The following is a 16,854-nucleotide window of genomic DNA, read 5'->3' as shown; positions in this document are numbered from 1 at the left end:
AAGCATCGTACAATCATAATTGGATAATATCTTTTCACAAGCGAAAGGTATGAATAAATAGATTTAAATAGAAAATATATATGATATACTTTTATAATCTAAGGTATTTGATTTTAAAACACAGTATTGATACTAATTATAAGCATGAAAACTATAATCATGCTTTTATTATGTGAAAAAATATTAATGCCAAAATCGAAATAGATTAAGGTTAGGATTATATACTTTTTGATGCTATCGAAAAACCTAATTTGCAAGTGTACCATCGTTCGATCCATAGGGAGCAACAATATCGATCTACAAGGAGAACTAGAGTCATCTTGTTCTCTCTTCCTATCCTTCGAAAGATCACTATAAACGATGAAATAAAGATTAAGGAGAGATAAGAGAATATCTATAATTTCTAAATAATATTAAGTTTTTAGTCCCTATGAGACATTGTCTATTTATAAGGAGAGTAGAGGGTCTAGAATAATTAATCAGAAAAATCTTTCTCGTTAAGATCATCTCCTAAGGAATTATATCATAATTAAAATTTTTTTCTATATAAATTAGTGTAATCCAACGTACTTTTGACATATCTACCATACTTTATTCACTTCATCTTTTATACTTCTATTGAATTTAGAAATAGATTTGTTTGATTATACATCATTTTGAAAGAGAAATTAGGTTTTCTTAGATAATACAGATGGAAATAATTATTTCTTAGATCCAAACCTCCTACTAATAAAAATGTTGTTCCTTTTGATAGTGTTAAAGTTTAACACTATCAAAAGTATTATTCTTTCCCGAAGAAATAATACTTATCTGATAAAAAGAAGGGTCGATAAAATAATATCCAATACGACGAGGAAGAAGGTTCGAGGATAATCATAATCAAAATTTAATTAAATATATAATATAATTTATTTAATTAAATAAAATCATCTAAACTAACAATGCTATCTCGGACGATGACGTGGGGGGGGGAGAGATGACGAAAGTTACTGTAGCACCGGGGATGTACCAGGTGGCGCCACCTCGGTGTTGATAGATGCAACACAGGTGGGATGACACACGATGCCCTAAAATAGCATGTGACTCTGCACTGCCTGTCCCCAATTATGCTTCGCTTAAATGATAGGAACGATAAGTTAATATCTGTGCTGTGCAGTGTGTGTATGCATGAGTGGCAATAAGTCTATTTGCCAAATGTATGATTAGATTAGTGTGTTAGTTAAGTCCCCCTTCAACTACTCGCATGTATGATGACAACATTTGGGCTCACACATTTATTTTATATATATATATATATATATATATATATATATATATATATATATATATATATATATATATATATATATATATATATATATATATATATATATATATATATATATATATATATATATATATATATATATATATATCAATTTCGTTGGCTTCCGTCCAATACAGTCCATTATCAATGGATTTTAAAAGAATTAAATTTTAAATACCAAAAAAATCTATAAATTAAGCTCATATAAGCAAATAACTCATGTGGGAAGAAGACCTAACTTATATTCATTTGAAGGTCTGAGTTCGAGTATTAGATCAACTAAAAGTCTTTGGGTCTATTTTGACCCGTATGACGAGTCTCAGTCAATTTTGACCCTTAACGGGCTGAACTTATGTAAACGGCTTGGATCGTACTTTTAACTTGAGGCCTGACTTAAAGCCCGTTATCAAACTTGATTGCAGCGCACGGCGGAATCATCGTCGACGAGCTCACGCCAAACTCTTGCGCCGCACCTTTCTTATTTACCTAGTTTTTCATTGGACAGAATGTCGGTCCCACTTCGGGCGGGCAGTGATAGGTAACGCGTAGGCGGGGACGCAACGTATTGCTCGCGATAATACCTCTCCTCCCGACGCACGACATGCTTGGGGCCCCACGCCCGCGGTTCCTCTGGCCCCACCAGACGGGACCACCGCACGTGCCGTGGCTGTCGCGTCCCGTTCCGCTCACCCTCGGCACCATTTAAGGCACCCCCACTCGTCGCCACCTCCGCCGCGCTCCCTCCCTTGTCGCGCTTTCCAGACCGAGACGAGGCGAAGATTCGAAACGAGGCTTGGTGAAGACTCGAAAGGAGGACTTTGGTGGAGCTGTTAAATTAGGCAAGCAAGGAGGCAGGAAGTGTGGTTCTCGCTACCCACTGCTCTCTCCCACTCTCTCTCGCTTGCCCTGTTCGCCTTTCTTGCTTTCCTTGGCTGGTCTCCGATGCGGCCGTACCTCTTGCTATCCTCCTTCCTGGTAGCGCTAGTGTTTGCGGGGCCCAGCTTCTTGCCGGCGACCGCAGGAGGTTCTTTTCCTTTGCTCTCGTCGATGGATCCATGTCGAAGTTCCGTTTATTGCTGGCTGTCGTTGTTTCTGACGATTTGTGGGTTCTGGCTTTGGTTCTTTGCGGTTCTCATGGCTATCTTTATGATCTTTTGTTTCTTTCTCATCTTTTCGGTGCGAGCTCATTTTGTTATGTAGGGGTTTGTTGTGAGAATGGTCCAAGGTCATTTGTTGTTTTCCAGATAGGCTTCGGTTCGCTCAGCATTTGCTCCTCAAAATGGTTCCTTTTGGTGGGCAAGCTTTTCCTTACTTCCAGATTAGGGCATCACATGGATTTTGAAACGTTGGCATCACGGCTTGATGTCGATGTTCATTGTGAGAATGACTTATAGCTGCTGCATTTTGAACAAACGACTCATGACTCGACGCTAATTCTAAAAGGTGTCGTTTTCTCCGAGTTCCTTCCTTTTTATTTGCCTAACAAGGTAATTGCTGGATGGCAAAGTAGATGGAGCACGGTTAAGTGGAGTAATGAAACCATATTTTGGAGTAATACGGATTGACCAAGGAGAAATTACTAGGTTTCGTCTAGTCATTGATCTTTTACTATTGTTATCGTTCTAGTCTGCCATGTGTTTCTGCTTAGCCTGGAGCGTGAGCTGTCCAGAACTCGTTCATGCCAGTTGTTTCAGACACACAGTCATCAAGCATTAATCATCACTTGTCTTTTTCTTCTGTTCACCTGCTTGGCAAGCGAAACTGAAGGGCCCAGTTTTGTTCCTAGTTTGTTCTTTTTTCCTTGAATATTTGTTGTCCTTCCTCGTTCAATTAACTTAAGAGGCCTTGCCCAGCCGTTCCTATGTATCATACAAGTATACAACTAGTATTTTTTTTTGTATAATTTCTCTGACAGCTTGTGAATCCCTTTTTGGTATTGGCCTTGATGTAAATGCCATTGTATGGCTTAGCTGAATAGATTTACTTCCATTAATTCCTATGTATCATACAAGTATACAACTAGTATTTTTTTTTGTATAATTTCTCTGACAGCTTGTGAATCCCTTTTTGGTATTGGCCTTGATGTAAATGCTATTGTATGGCTTAGCTGAATAGATTTACTTCCATTAATTGTTTAGCGATTGATACATTTTTGTTCTCATTATTTTACGTGAGAGTTATCAACCTTTCGTAGGTTAGTGTTACTCCCACTTTTAAAAGTAAGCACTTTCTCTTTGATCCATAACAATATTGTGATCTCTCTGCAATTAGAAGATTTCTGTTATAAAGAGCATACTTTCTTTTGAGCCCGAAGACTTCAATTGCTTTTGAGGATTTGCTATGTTGCAGCATTTGCTAATTTTCACTTTGTTTCTTGTGCAAAAGTTTCTGCATCTTATCCATAACATAAACTACGGAGCATAGTTTTATGTCTGGCTGAACAACTTGAGCAAGCCTTGCTTGGGTCACTCGATCGTTGGTTGGACCGGTGGCTTAAGCAATCAGGCTGTTAATTCGATGTAAAATTTCTAAAAATAAATATATGTATCTATTATATATTTGAGAGATAAATATTTTTTGGTATTAAAAATATATTAAGATATATAATAAAAATATACTTATGAAATTTTACTTTGTTAGAGAATGAGTTGATAAAATTTGATGATCAACAAATCAAAATCTAAACTCTAATGAATTAGCTGACAGGAAAAAAAGGTCAGCATATGACGCGTCATGATAAGAAAAAAAATGTTTGTGAAAGAAGGCAAGAAAGACAATGGTTAAAAAAAAGAAAGAGAATATATTTCAAAAAGAATAAGGGAGGATGACAAGAAAAGAATTACCGATGATAGTGATGATAGATTTCAAGAAGGATAGACGAGAGAGATAGAGGGGGCAACTAGAAAGAGAAGTGGATAATGTGTGCTTTGAGAAATTATATACTCTTTTTTTTTTTTTGCAAAAAGGACTAAAATACCATCAATAAGTAAATATGTGTACTTATTTAAGGGTATTATTATCAATATTGATAAAAACTGTCGAATTAGTGAACCACATTGGCCAAGGGTCCAGTTCAGGTTTTCCCTGTCGGCCGGCTGGTCTGGTTCAGAATCACATTACATTGGTTTCCTCTTTGTGGTTAAAATGTTGCTTCACTGAAATCTTTGGTAACCTGTGTCATTGAAGAATAATATATAGTTTATATAGCACCTTGCTTTCAAGAACTTCTTATCAATGTCATCAGTCTGATGAAACGGTATCATATGTTTCCTACAATCAAGTTGCTGTTGGAAGCTTTATATCTTCTTGAAGCTACAGATATAATAGCATATAATCTAGAATATTAACATAATAAGTCCATTGAAAACCACTGTTGGGAGTGTCAGGATTATTGCTGCTTGAGAAAAGATGGGAATTAGAGACTTTCTGTGCCACATACAGAATTTCAAATTATGCTTTGCATTGGCAGTTCTCTCTCAGTATTGGCACATATAAGAAAATGTGATGTCAACCATGGTCGGGATTTTTTTGTAGCAATGATTTAGACAGTCTATTTCATGCATACCATTAGCACTACATGAATGATGCACCTCAATGAAAATACATTGGTGTTTCTGATAACAACCGTATTTTCTTACGTAGATTGTCCCCTGGATATGAGTTGGTGGAATTTAACGGCAGCAGCTTCTGTATGCTCAGATCAAAATGAACGAGCTAAGTGTTGCCGCTATATCAATGCCTTCATTGCAGTTTCTGTTGCTTATTATGCAAATGCAACAGGAGAGCTGGGGGTTCCTTCAGCATTTTCTGATGCCTGCTATAATTCTATCTCTGACACCTTGAAATTAAGTGGAATACCTTCTAATGCAACTATGTTCTGTGGATTGGGACTTAAAATTCATATTTCCTATCAATGTGAGGGGAGAGTAACTATCTCAGATATGTTGCAGTCTCCAAATTTTTATGATGTCATCAGAAACTGCAAGCTGCCACTATCACTGGATAATAGTTGCAAAAGATGCTTAAACTCTGGTTTGTCATACCTTCGCCATCTTGTAGGAGACCAAGATAACATTACCTTGAATACCTGCCGTGATGCAGCTTTTGTTGCACTTTCAAACCAGGGGGACAACTCATCAATAATTGATGTTGCAACTTGCTTCTTCAGTGTTAAAGGGCTCAGCATTCATCAAGGTGTGTCCATTTTAGATTTTTTGTCATATAAAAAAAGGAATTTATGCTTAAAGAGCTTATTTATTTTCCCTTTCAGACTTCATAGGGCTGGCACTTTATGGCACATTATATTCATGGAGGAAGCTAGTAGCTTAAGATGAAGTCAAAAGTGATATTCAAAGCCTCTGACGCATGAAATACTAATTTTGTATAAAACCATAAAGCTGAAAAATCAAGCAAATATATCAAAAATGGTATAATGTATTTTGTTCATTAGACTTCTTACTCTGTCATGAAGTAGATTTTAAAATTTTGAAATGTAAATGAAAAACAAGACAAACAAAGAAATTAAGGTGTGTATGATATTTTATTGTTGAATCTAGCAAAAAGTTTAGTCCAATCAATGCATATATGACAAAAATCAACATAATACATGCTTTGATTAGTGGTGTCTTGACAATAATCAATATCAATATGACCTGTATTTCTTGGTATCACCAGAAAATATTAAAAAAATCAAATATCAACTAGTACCAGATCATATGGTCCAATATTGGTCCTTTGCTCAGACAGAACCTCATGCAGTGTGCTGGCATAATCATACCCATGTCATTTGGGCCAATTGTTATTTTCTGAATGAGAGCAACATTTTCTGTAGTGATTCATTAATGCAACTGACTACAGAAATGAGCCTGCATAGGTATAGGTTGCTTCATGCACTGGGTTCGTGGTTTTTAATTCATTGATGCAATTAAACCTTTGATTTAATCTATTGGAGTTAATTTTAACTTTTAATTGTGATGCTCAATTTCTTCGTATAAGAAAACATTGCTCGTGTTTTGTACTATGTTCATGCTTCAACTAAGTTTTATGTTTTGGCTTATGTTAAAGCATGAACATTGCTCGACTGAGTTATCAGTGGTGGTGTTGTCTTAGTTCACACCGATTTTTTTTTTTGTGTCAACATAGTTTGTATCCCTATATAGGATGCTTAATACATTGATGAGGTCTACTTAATCTGTATGAACTAGCTATGAATGATAACCATCAGGTATGTATCCTTTTATGCTTTTAAAGCTGTTCTGGTTTTATGTTCAAGCAGTCTATTCTCTTTAACCATTTATTTTGGTGACCTAGGGAAATGTTGAACGCTCTAGTTATCTTTTTCTTGAATATATGGAGTGGGCTTTAACCACTTTTACTTATATTGTTTTTTGTTTGTCATGACAGTTTTCTGTGAACTGAAATTCTATTGCAGGGAATTCTTCAGAGCCATTTTTTTCACCTGTTGCCCCAGCAACTTCTCCAGCTTCTGCACCAATTCGTGCTCATGATCTTTTTGTTACACCTTTTAGAGAACATCACCATCCATTCCAGCTCACTTTAATACCAGGAATTGGTATTATGATTACTGGATCAGCAATTCTATTACTAATTATCCTGATACTTCTCATTCATAAGAAAAATAGAGAATTAAGAAGTGCCAGCAATCCAACAAGGAGCACATCGGATGCCTCCTCTTTCCCACATGTCTGGAAGAATAAGAAAGGTATGCCAATTCTAAAATGTGGTCGCTAATGTTGCAATCTAACTAATGGTCATTAGAAGTAGATCACTAAGTCCTCTTGATAAGGTTTCGTAGATAGGAGAATACACAAGATGAAAGGGAATATTGAAAAAATTATATTCTAAGGGAAGATGTTAAAATTTTCTTGGTTAAATTACTACTTAGCATGATATTTACAAATAAAGAAACATATAAATGGTAGATGAGGCGGATTTGGTCAACGTTTGGTGATGGTAGATGAGGCGGATTTGGTCAACATTTGGTGACTTTCATTTCCTTTTTCTTTTCATGAACAATTTTAGGTCTTGACTTGGACTACTGGATGTGAACTTCTATTCAGATCAATGATCTCTTTAGGGCATTTTAAACTAACAATTAGTTATGAATTTGAGAATATTGCTGACCATATGGTCTGTTGGATTTTTGGCATATCAAAGTGATTCCCTTATATTTGTTCGAGTCACTTTTTTTATTTGGCTTATTTATTAGGAATGGAGCAAGCTAATTAGCAAGGGTACATTAAAGAAATGAATAATCAGTCTTACCTTGACCTTTTACAGGTGCTTCCACCATGTTTCATAGGTACAGTTACAAGGAAATAAAGAAAGCGTCAGGCAATTTTAGCAAAATTTTAGGAAAAAGTGAATTTGGAATCCTGTACAAAGCTCAATTTGATGATGGGTTCGTTGCTGCTGTGAAACAGATTAAGAACATGTCAGTACTTAGTGAGGAAGATTTTTGTCGAGAAATGGAAATTCTAGGCAGACTGCATCATCGTCATCTTGTTACTCTCAGAGGCTTCTGTTCTTCTAGACAGGAGAGGTAGTTACCTCATTATGTGATCATATAGTAGTTCAAACTTCAAAGTGATTTTGAGATACAGATTACTGTAGTTTCTTTTTTATTTTCAGGTTCATGATATATGAATTCATGGAAAATGGAAGCCTAAAAGATCAACTCTATTGTAATCTCTGCTCTATCTTTCTCTTCATGGCCAATGTTTGGTGTTACAATTCAAGTTAGGCAAATTCTGTTCTTTTATCTTTGCAGCATCTGGACGAACTCCATTACCATGGAAGACCAGGATCCAAATAGCCATTGATGTTGCTAATGCTCTGGTAACTCATTGCAAAACTTGCTGCTGCCATAAAGAATTAAAGTGCATCAAACTCATTTATCAGACAGCTTTTTAAGTAAACTTTGTATTTGTTTCATGTAAAGGAAACCTCTTTGAGCAGGGAGGTATATTTGTTATTATGAAATTACTTCTACCATCCTGGTCTAAAAAGTTAACTTTATGTTTTCTAACAGTTAACAACTTCAATCTGTTAAACAGTGGACATGCCAAACTATCTCAAATATTTACCTCCAAATTTGTGCAGTTTAGTTTCTTTAATTATTATGCATGTCCACCTAGCTATATGTTCAGGAGCAGTCTTATGTCTGCTGTTCATGTGCTTATCCAGTGCGTATTTATTTTTGTATGCAAAAAATTAATCAATTTTAATCAATCTATGTTACTCCATAAAATCTTTTGATGATTATTAAATAGCTGGTATCTAGGTCTTTTCGCCAAACTAACTTAAGTCTTGATCTGGCATCCAGTAATCTTTCTCATCTATTCTTGAACTATCTAGGGAAAAGTATGCATGTTTTTGGATTCTAGATGCATTTTCACATCTCAAGTCCATGTTGTCACATGTATTACATTACTTGAATTTGGACTGTTTTAGGCCTCAAATAACCTCTTACAGTTGGTTTGCATCATGAGGTCTAGTTGGAAGTGAAGATACGTTGCAGTTGCATCCATATTATATATTTTACTGATGGTTTCAAACACCTATAATCTGCATAGAATGAAAGCTCTGTAATATGCAGATTATTTCTTCAGATTGACCAACTGTGTCCATATGATGATAAAGCTCTAAATTTTATGAAATCGAGCAACTTATTTCAATTAGATTGTCCAAATGTCTAGCATAGGGTTATGAAGCTCTTTAATTTATTAAATTGAGCATGCAGGAGTACCTCCATTATTATTGTGATAACACTCTTTGTCATGGGGACCTAAGGTCAAGCCATGTCCTTTTCGATAAGAATTTCTTAGCAAAGGTACTTTACATGAGCAAAAATGAATACATTCCTTATTGCTCTCTATTCGTGCAAAGAGCTAACAAATACTGACTTTTAATAGGTTGCTTATTTTGGTTTGGAGCATTCTACGAGATGCGCAAGTAGACATGTACCGCATAATGGAAATGCATTGGGAACTTCAGGTTAGAGTCCTCTTAGATTCTGTGCATGATTTCTGTGTTGGTAATTGGCACCATATTAAAATACTATTATCATTTCTTGAAATTTCCAATGGCTTTAACAACGGTTTCCATTTCATGACACTGGGATAGCTATATGTTGCACTGACTGGCACATCCCTGTACCAGTTAGCATAGGCCAATATTGGTTAAATCATATGTCAGCACCTTCAGCGGAGGCAAGCATGGCCCATGCTGATACTTTTCATACAGAATACTAGTTGACCTTTGTTGAGTGACAGTTGTTAATTTATAGACATGTGGACTATATTACAGTGAAAAGTCAGATAACATGGATGAGGAAACTGTAATATATGAGATTTCATAGCACCTTAGAAATATTATCAAGTGCATGCTAACAGTAAGCTAATTCATGCAATGAAATAAATTATGATCCCTTTGTGATTAGAGGATGTCACAAGACTGAATGACATCAGTGGCTTGTTGTACAGGTTATCTGGATCCTGAGTATATGGTCACCAAGATGATGACTGATAAGAGTGATGTCTACAGCTACGGGGTACTGCTGCTAGAGCTTGTGGTTGGAAAGCAGGCAAGCCTTAGTCACAGAAATCTGGTTCAATGGTCTCAGGAACTAGCAGACAGTTTTAGGCTCTCAGAATTGGTTGACCCAGCTATTGCAGACACAGTCGATTTAGAGCAGCTCCATGTGGTGGTGGGGATAGCAAAGTTGTGCACTCAGAGGGAAGTGAAGGAAAGACCATCAATCAAACAAATTCTCAGAATGCTACGTGAGAGATTGGATCCTTCATACACTGGCTTTGCTAAGGCTGTACAAGGTGAAGGCTGTCATGATGATGGGAGGTTATTCACCGAGAAGCAACAAGAAAATGAGGTTATCGCGTTGAGTGGAGATGCGAGATGTCTTCAGTCTTCTTCAAGCACTTCGAGATCCTACTGCAGTCGAAGCATTTTGCTCGAGTGCAACTCGCCACAGTCCCCTCATGGCATTTAGTCCGTTTAAGATTGTTTCAGCCACATGAACTTGTTTATGCTGCCTTCGGTTTCAGGCACCAGAGAGAACGACAAGTCCAAGTGACTGTGATGAATCAGAGTGGGTGGGTCTAATGCCATTGACAGGAGCTCTATTCACCATTGCTTCTACAATGTTCTTTTGTTTCCTCACCCTTGTGCAAAATTCCGAAGTTGAGGCAGATTGTTCCTAGTAATGTATTCAAACCTTGGTTCTTGTTGTACGAATTTTGTTACACAATGCTATTGAACATCCAGTGTTTCATCATCATTGAGCAGAGATGTCCTTTTCCATTACTTGTCTGGATGACTTATGTGGACCTTGTCAAAGAAGCTGCAAAAATTGATAGGTGATTGATTCTTTACAGATGTACTGTGTTATCATCCTGTTGAAAACTTCAGCTGATGCATACCCAAAGTTAAACTTTGCTCATCCAAGTTGTATATGGTTACTTCTTCTTTTAGCTCCTGAATATTCTAACTCAAGGTTTTTTGTTAAAATATGAGCATCAAAATCAAGACTTCTGGTTTACAAGAACATGGAACCATTAAGTTGTGTTGATATCAGAAACATCGGGATTACAGTGATGTTAGGAAAGCTTTATATTGCACATGTACCTACAAGAAACAACAGTTATACAGCTGAAAGTTATATAAATACATACCGGTTGCTAATAATTTTTTACATTGATTTAATTCTTAGATTCAACAATTGAGGCATTAATCTTTTGATCCTTCCTGCTGCTCTGCTAAAGAGACATTAGCCTCGTGTTTATGAAGTGCAAGCACCAGTTTAGGAAGTGGCATCACATATGGCATCATCAATATGAAAAAAAAACCTTATATTTTAGATGCATTTTCTACTTTCTTGTGTGCTCCTGGATTGAGATGAGAATTTATAGTGAACATCAACTTCTTTCTTATCTGAATTATGCATACAACTGGGATTTCTTTCTGGCTTTCTTTTGTCCTGGCTTTAGTTGGAATCACATATCATCAGGACCTTGCTCTACAGCAAATCAGATCTATCCAGCAGCAGAAGCCACACCACATCCAGTCTCTGCCAGCTCAAAAGTTGAATCTGTAGATTGAGTGATGAAGACCCCTAAAAAAACTTGATCTGAAGATCCAAAGGCTGTGTAATTTTGACTAACTATTCTCCTTTGGACTCTTTCCCTGTGCTGCATCCCCCCCTGTCATTCACAATCATGTTCATGGAAGACAAACTAATATGGACATCAGTATGTGGTTGATTTTTGTCACTTCTAATTTGCAGGTATCACAATGAATCATGCTAGTAGAAAACACCCAAAGGATTCTCTTTTGTCTTTCGAGTTTGAGGTTTTCTTGATATGTACATGATCATCTTCTGATCTCACCCCTCTAATGACCATGGGAACTCATTTTTTAATAGGAGAAATTAGCTAACATGCTGAATTTTACATGTTTTCTTGGTGCTCATTTGAATGTAAATTTGTCCATATTTGTCTTTCATAGCATTTCCATGTAGAAAATCTTATATTATCATCTGAGCTGCAAAATAGCTTGAATCTTGTCTTGGAAATCATCCATTGTTTGTCAGTCTCAACACCTGATTATATAGCTGGATTCATAACATACTTACTGTTTGCATTCAGTACTCTTGAGTTAGAGGTACATGCAATCTGAATCAACACATTGCCAATTGCATCCAACTTGTTTAGTCTGTGTTGTCTGTGAATATTTTCTGTTCTGTAAGGTTGAGTATACCCTAAGGAAGTAAATTAGACTTCATAGTAATAATTGTATAAATCCTTGTACCATTCATTGCTTTATTTTCTTTTCTTCTTGTTATGTAGTGTCTTTTTGAGGTTCCAGTTAACTGAAACTTTGCCTTTGAAGCCATGCTATCGATTATGTGTAACCAAGAGGACTCTAAATGGAGCCAGATCAACCAGGTATGAATTTTTGATACCTGAATCTTTTCTCATACAAGTTTCAGAAACTGTGATAGAACTAATCACTTAAATCCAGCACAAGTATGAAATTGATTTCCTTGATTTGATAAGTAGTAAGACAGTGAGATATGAACTAAGTGTTTTTTTTCCAGAGATTTAATTTCCTTTTGGCAATGTTTCATAATAATGTTATTTTCTGTTTTGGCATGATTTTTCCTGATAGATTCTTTCTTTCTTTCTTTCACTTCATCCGAGCTCATTGATCATGACAACCAGGTTCCACATAGAAGACATTGCAGCCTCTTTGATGCTTTCTATATCAGAGCTCCATCCTTATCCCATATGGTGGATTGAGTATTACCAGTGCCAATAAAGATGTAGGATTCCAAGTGGGGACACAAAGTGAAAAGAACAAGGTGGAATGACATGCCTCCATGTGTTCACACACTCCTTGGATGAATCACTGATGAGAAGATAAGCTGCTTCTTTTGCAGGCATGTCAAGCACCATGCTACATTCCAACCATTGCATTCAGCTACCCTCACCCTTCCAATTCTTACTGTCTGAGTAGATGCTGATCATGTCATGCAGGGCAAGAACACAACCAGAGCTGGCAACAGTGCAGATAGAACATCTGGATTTGGATGAGAAGAGAAGGTTGATTCCTGGAATTTTGGCTCTTCTCTTCAAGCAGGTACTTGCTTGTCATGTTCCTCCCATTTCAATTCTGTGATAAGATTGGAGAAACCTGTGCCAGCTATGTGACTCCGACTCCACAACAGTGAGCCATGAGTGGCTTAGCAGACACTACATTTGCCCTCCTACAGTATGGATGATTCAGCATATCAGTGGACTAGAAGTAGATTTATTTGGATTATATACCATCATCACCTTCCTTTCATTTCTAACTGTATCCAATATGACACAACACAGGTAGTACTTGAGTCCATCATCAACTTGGAACAACCGCTATGATCCGATGTGATTCGGATTATTGCATGAGTAGTTGGCTGATTGATGTGGCTCCGACAACCTCACATGAATAGCTTTGCGACTTCTAAATCGTCCTTTGCTGAGAAAGATGAGGTTTTCTTTGAGCAGTACATGTCTTCGAGATCACAAGTACTCAAGTGGTAGGTGGTGCGGAAACATGATCTCTCTCTCTCTCTCTCTCTTTGTGTGGAGGTCTCCTAAGGGGGAAAGTGGCTTTTGGTAAAAGGGGACACCGAGATGAGACCTCATTTCCGAGGCTCCACCTTCCCTTTACAACGATCACATGAGATGGCAACTCGAGAGCAAGTAGATTTGGCATCAACTCCTTGGGGCTTTTCTCTTTCTTGGCCTTGTGCTCGTCATAGTCCATCTTCTTCCACCCTTTTCTTCTTGTGATATGAGTCTTCAGTGTCTGCACAGGCAATCATGTCACAGCCTCTGGTCCAATGGGAAGGAAAGTCTCATTGCCCCACGCAGTTTAATGCAGGCAGCATTATTTTCTTCTTTTAGCATTCATACATTTTCATGCTCAATCAAATCAAGTGCAGAGAATCAACCAATTGAATTGCAGTGAATGTGACTAACATCTTTCCCAACTTATTTCAACTTGTGATCATGTACAGATGTAGTGATAAACCATTGGAGGAGGCTTTTATTTGTTTCAGCATTAGAAGATGGGAGTTTTGCTCCAATCTTTCCAGAATCGAATAACAGAGAGAGAGAGAGAGACAGCTGCAATTTAGACTCTTAACTCTGGATGAAGAGAATGTAGAAGAAAGCTTTTGGCTTCCATCAGCTCAAGAACTTCCTCCTTCATGGACCAGTACAACTTATGCTCACCATCTCTCTTTCTTGAAACATAAGCATGCTCAACTTTATCTAACTTTTTCCTATGAAACTACAAAGAGATTTTGATTCCTTCATGTAAAAGCCTCAATATAATAATATTAGTAGTAGTAGTAGTATTAGCAGTAACAGTACCCCCATTGGAATGATGCTACGACAAACACATGGTTTTTCCAGGTCAATTGCACCTCATTAAGCATACATACAATCTAAGCAGCCAAATCCTTCCACACTCACACACATACGTAATCCACTTCTCTTTGCTTCCCCCTCGACTCATTAGTGCCTTGGAGGGCATTGGTAGCACTTGGTGAAGAGGCCGAACGTATCCACCTGATGTACGAAGTTGAGCATGCTCGCCCACCCCCCAAATCCAAAGCCGACCACCAACACCCACACCACCACAAACGCGTTCATGCAGTAATGGCCAACCCAGCCTCCTAGAAACGATGCAGGCCTCTCCACAGCATTCTGCAGCGATCGACTGATCTTAGGAGTGTGTACTTGAGATCACAGAAAAGTCGATGGTGGTGTGGCTTCCGAGAACGCTTACCTCTCTGGCAGAAGCGGGAGCGAAGGTCATCATGTGCGCCATGGCTGGAATGATGTACACCGTGAAGCTAACGAGAAGGGAGCCGACGGTGGAGTTGATGGGACCAAAGAAGGGGAATATTATTGCTAGGAACCATATCGGGATCACTACGGGCAGCCTCGCCAGTGCCCTCTTGCAGACGCTCTTCGTCTTGTGCATGCCGATCGCCTTCTCCCACACGAAGTACAGAGGCGTACACGCGAATCCAAAGGTTATGAACTGTGCGCAGCATCGATCAGTTCGTGAATGCATCAGCACAAGATGAACAGAGACGCATCGAGCAGAGCACCGGCGTTGGTACCTGATGGATGAGCATGACGACGACTGCAGCATTCCTGAATCCAGACCTCGGGAGCAAAGAGAAGGCATTGGAATGATCGAGCAGCATGTCGCCGAAGGCCCAATACATTGCAGCTGCCGACGGAAGGGTGAGAGTCAGCACATAGAGCGTGGCAAACAGGTACACGAGCTTGAACTTCTGCGGCTTCCACATGGCGTGCATGATCTCTCTGCAACAAAAGTTCTCTTGTCAGAGGAAGCTAAGCATATAGAATCCGTAGACCATATAGATCGTAGGGTGGCTGTCTCACACTGTGACAGCATGGCCTCCAAAAGTGTAGAGGATGTTGGTAGCGCCTGTGAAGTACAGTACCAACTTGGATGGGCCTGAATGGGTGACGCCTTCCACCTTGAAACAGATTACAAGTCTCATCAAGAACATGAGAAACAAAGGGAAGAAGAAGCATGTTGGTGGGACTTCGGATCATTACCTGCCCATGGAGCAAGGCAGCTGCTGTTAGATACCACGCAGTATACGTAGTCATCAGGAGGCCTAGGAAGGACCAGATCCTATAATTGTGGAAGGAAGGGATGAAGACTGTTGTAGCACAACATGCCCCAAAGATGTAGGTCCAGGTTCTCTTGTCGAGGTTATCATTGATGTAGTAAATGTTGCTGCAAGAAAGAAGAACAAGTGGGAAAAATGTCTTCGTAGAAGGATGAATCAGAAATAAGATTGTGGAAAGGTATTCATCATCACCTTGCACATGCTATTAGCTGAATCACTGAGCCGAAAAGAAGGAATGTGCAGTTGAAGAACAGACCTGCATTCCTCCAGTGCTTTCCCAATAGCCCATCGAGGACTTCAAACCACTGAAGAGAAGTGAACAACTTAGATGATGTTTACTCTCCTCTCACCTTAAACTACCCGAAGATCTATACCTGATGAATTCTGCTAATTTTGCAGAGAAGCTGATAATGATCTATACCTGAATGACATGGTTCCTGAAGTCCACTTTCTCCCTCTCCTTCCGAGTCCTGTACTCCACGTAGAGCGCACTGATAAGGTACGCAGTCCAGCTTCCCATCAGCCCATAGAACAGCTGGAAGAGGATGCCTGACAACATCCCGAGCTGGGAGAATGAGTATGGCAGTGTGAGCAGCACTTGAGCCACCTGAACTCACACCCACAGACACCCATCATGTTAAGCCAATGCACACAGGGCATGCATGTGACTGCAGCGATAGCATTTGGAGCCATGACCAGCACCTGGTTGGAAGCACAGCTGAACCAAGCATCATACACGGAGCCGCCATGCCAGAAGTACCGCGAGAGCTTGCTCTTCGACGCCTTCACCTCGCCTTCCCTCTCCATCTCGACATAGTTCCCCGCGACGATGGTCTCCACCTTCTCGGAAGCCATCTCTCTCGCTCTCTCTTCTCTCCTTCGCCTACGTGCTGGCTGCGAGTTGGAGGGACTAAAGGGGAGCCTTCAGTGATTATAAAGAATCTTCTCCTCCGGCCTTTTCTTCTCCTCGTCTTCTTTCCTCCCTCCACCTTTCTTTCCGAAGTGGAGACTGGGACCGAGCCGTCGAGGCAGCACACGAGCGGACTGGCCCACCAAAGCCATGGAGTGAAGCGATGGTTGATTCAGCCTCCCGGATGTGCATATATCCGCGAAGACTGTAGGAAGAATGCATGCTCATTCGCATGGTTCTAATGGGTGAATTCTCCAGCATTCAGCACCGGATCATTGGCCAGCAGCTGGAAACACTCATGGAGGTTGGCCAACAGTCACTGAAAAGGTTGGTTCTCGGAGATGGGCTGAATCATTGCGTTGTGGAGATGGAGAGCGA

At 39.0% G+C, this 16,854-nt stretch overlaps 2 protein-coding genes across 2 annotated transcripts; one reads left to right on the top strand and one right to left on the bottom strand.

Moving 5' to 3' along the window:
* The first annotated feature begins 2,053 nt into the window (after positions 1 to 2,053).
* On the top strand, positions 2,054 to 10,619 carry LOC135640597 (probable receptor-like protein kinase At1g49730). The gene is made up of 9 exons (XM_065155218.1): positions 2,054 to 2,330; positions 4,949 to 5,500; positions 6,738 to 7,028; positions 7,607 to 7,868; positions 7,958 to 8,010; positions 8,097 to 8,164; positions 9,069 to 9,158; positions 9,241 to 9,322; positions 9,811 to 10,619. Exons 1-9 carry the CDS (start codon positions 2,249 to 2,251, stop codon positions 10,332 to 10,334), a joined length of 2,004 nt encoding a protein of 667 aa, XP_065011290.1. The 5' UTR covers positions 2,054 to 2,248; the 3' UTR covers positions 10,335 to 10,619.
* A 3,587-nt stretch (positions 10,620 to 14,206) lies between these two features.
* Positions 14,207 to 16,498, bottom strand: LOC135640089 (auxin transporter-like protein 3). The gene is made up of 8 exons (XM_065154220.1): positions 16,269 to 16,498; positions 15,988 to 16,173; positions 15,759 to 15,871; positions 15,490 to 15,673; positions 15,310 to 15,407; positions 15,021 to 15,228; positions 14,681 to 14,938; positions 14,207 to 14,598 (listed from the first exon to the last, which is right to left on the bottom strand). Exons 1-8 carry the CDS (start codon positions 16,419 to 16,421, stop codon positions 14,407 to 14,409), a joined length of 1,392 nt encoding a protein of 463 aa, XP_065010292.1. The 5' UTR covers positions 16,422 to 16,498; the 3' UTR covers positions 14,207 to 14,406.
* Positions 16,499 to 16,854: the final 356 nt, after the last annotated feature.

This window comes from Musa acuminata, chromosome BXJ3-6, assembly GCF_036884655.1.
Source record: "Musa acuminata AAA Group cultivar baxijiao chromosome BXJ3-6, Cavendish_Baxijiao_AAA, whole genome shotgun sequence".
In the NCBI taxonomy this organism is placed as follows: Eukaryota; Viridiplantae; Streptophyta; class Magnoliopsida; order Zingiberales; family Musaceae; genus Musa; species Musa acuminata.
The sequence above is the reverse complement of the archived record's forward strand: the minus strand, read 5'-3'. Positions and strand labels throughout refer to the sequence as shown.

Bases quoted from the DNA above. Each gene is read 5' to 3' on its own strand.
- LOC135640597 (XM_065155218.1), top strand. From the start codon at position 2,249: ATGCGGCCGTACCTCTTGCTATCCTCCTTCCTGGTAGCGCTAGTGTTT. The intron at 5,501-6,737 runs GTGTGTCCATTT...ATTCTATTGCAG, and splicing joins AGGGCTCAGCATTCATCAAG to GGAATTCTTCAGAGCCATTT. The intron at 7,869-7,957 runs GTAGTTACCTCA...TTTTATTTTCAG, and splicing joins TGTTCTTCTAGACAGGAGAG to GTTCATGATATATGAATTCA.
- LOC135640089 (XM_065154220.1), bottom strand. From the start codon at position 16,421: ATGGCTTCCGAGAAGGTGGAGACCATCGTCGCGGGGAACTATGTCGAG. The intron at 15,674-15,758 runs GTGATGATGAAT...TCTTTCTTGCAG, and splicing joins CAGCTAATAGCATGTGCAAG to CAACATTTACTACATCAATG. The intron at 14,599-14,680 runs GTAAGCGTTCTC...CGATCGCTGCAG, and splicing joins CTCCCGCTTCTGCCAGAGAG to AATGCTGTGGAGAGGCCTGC.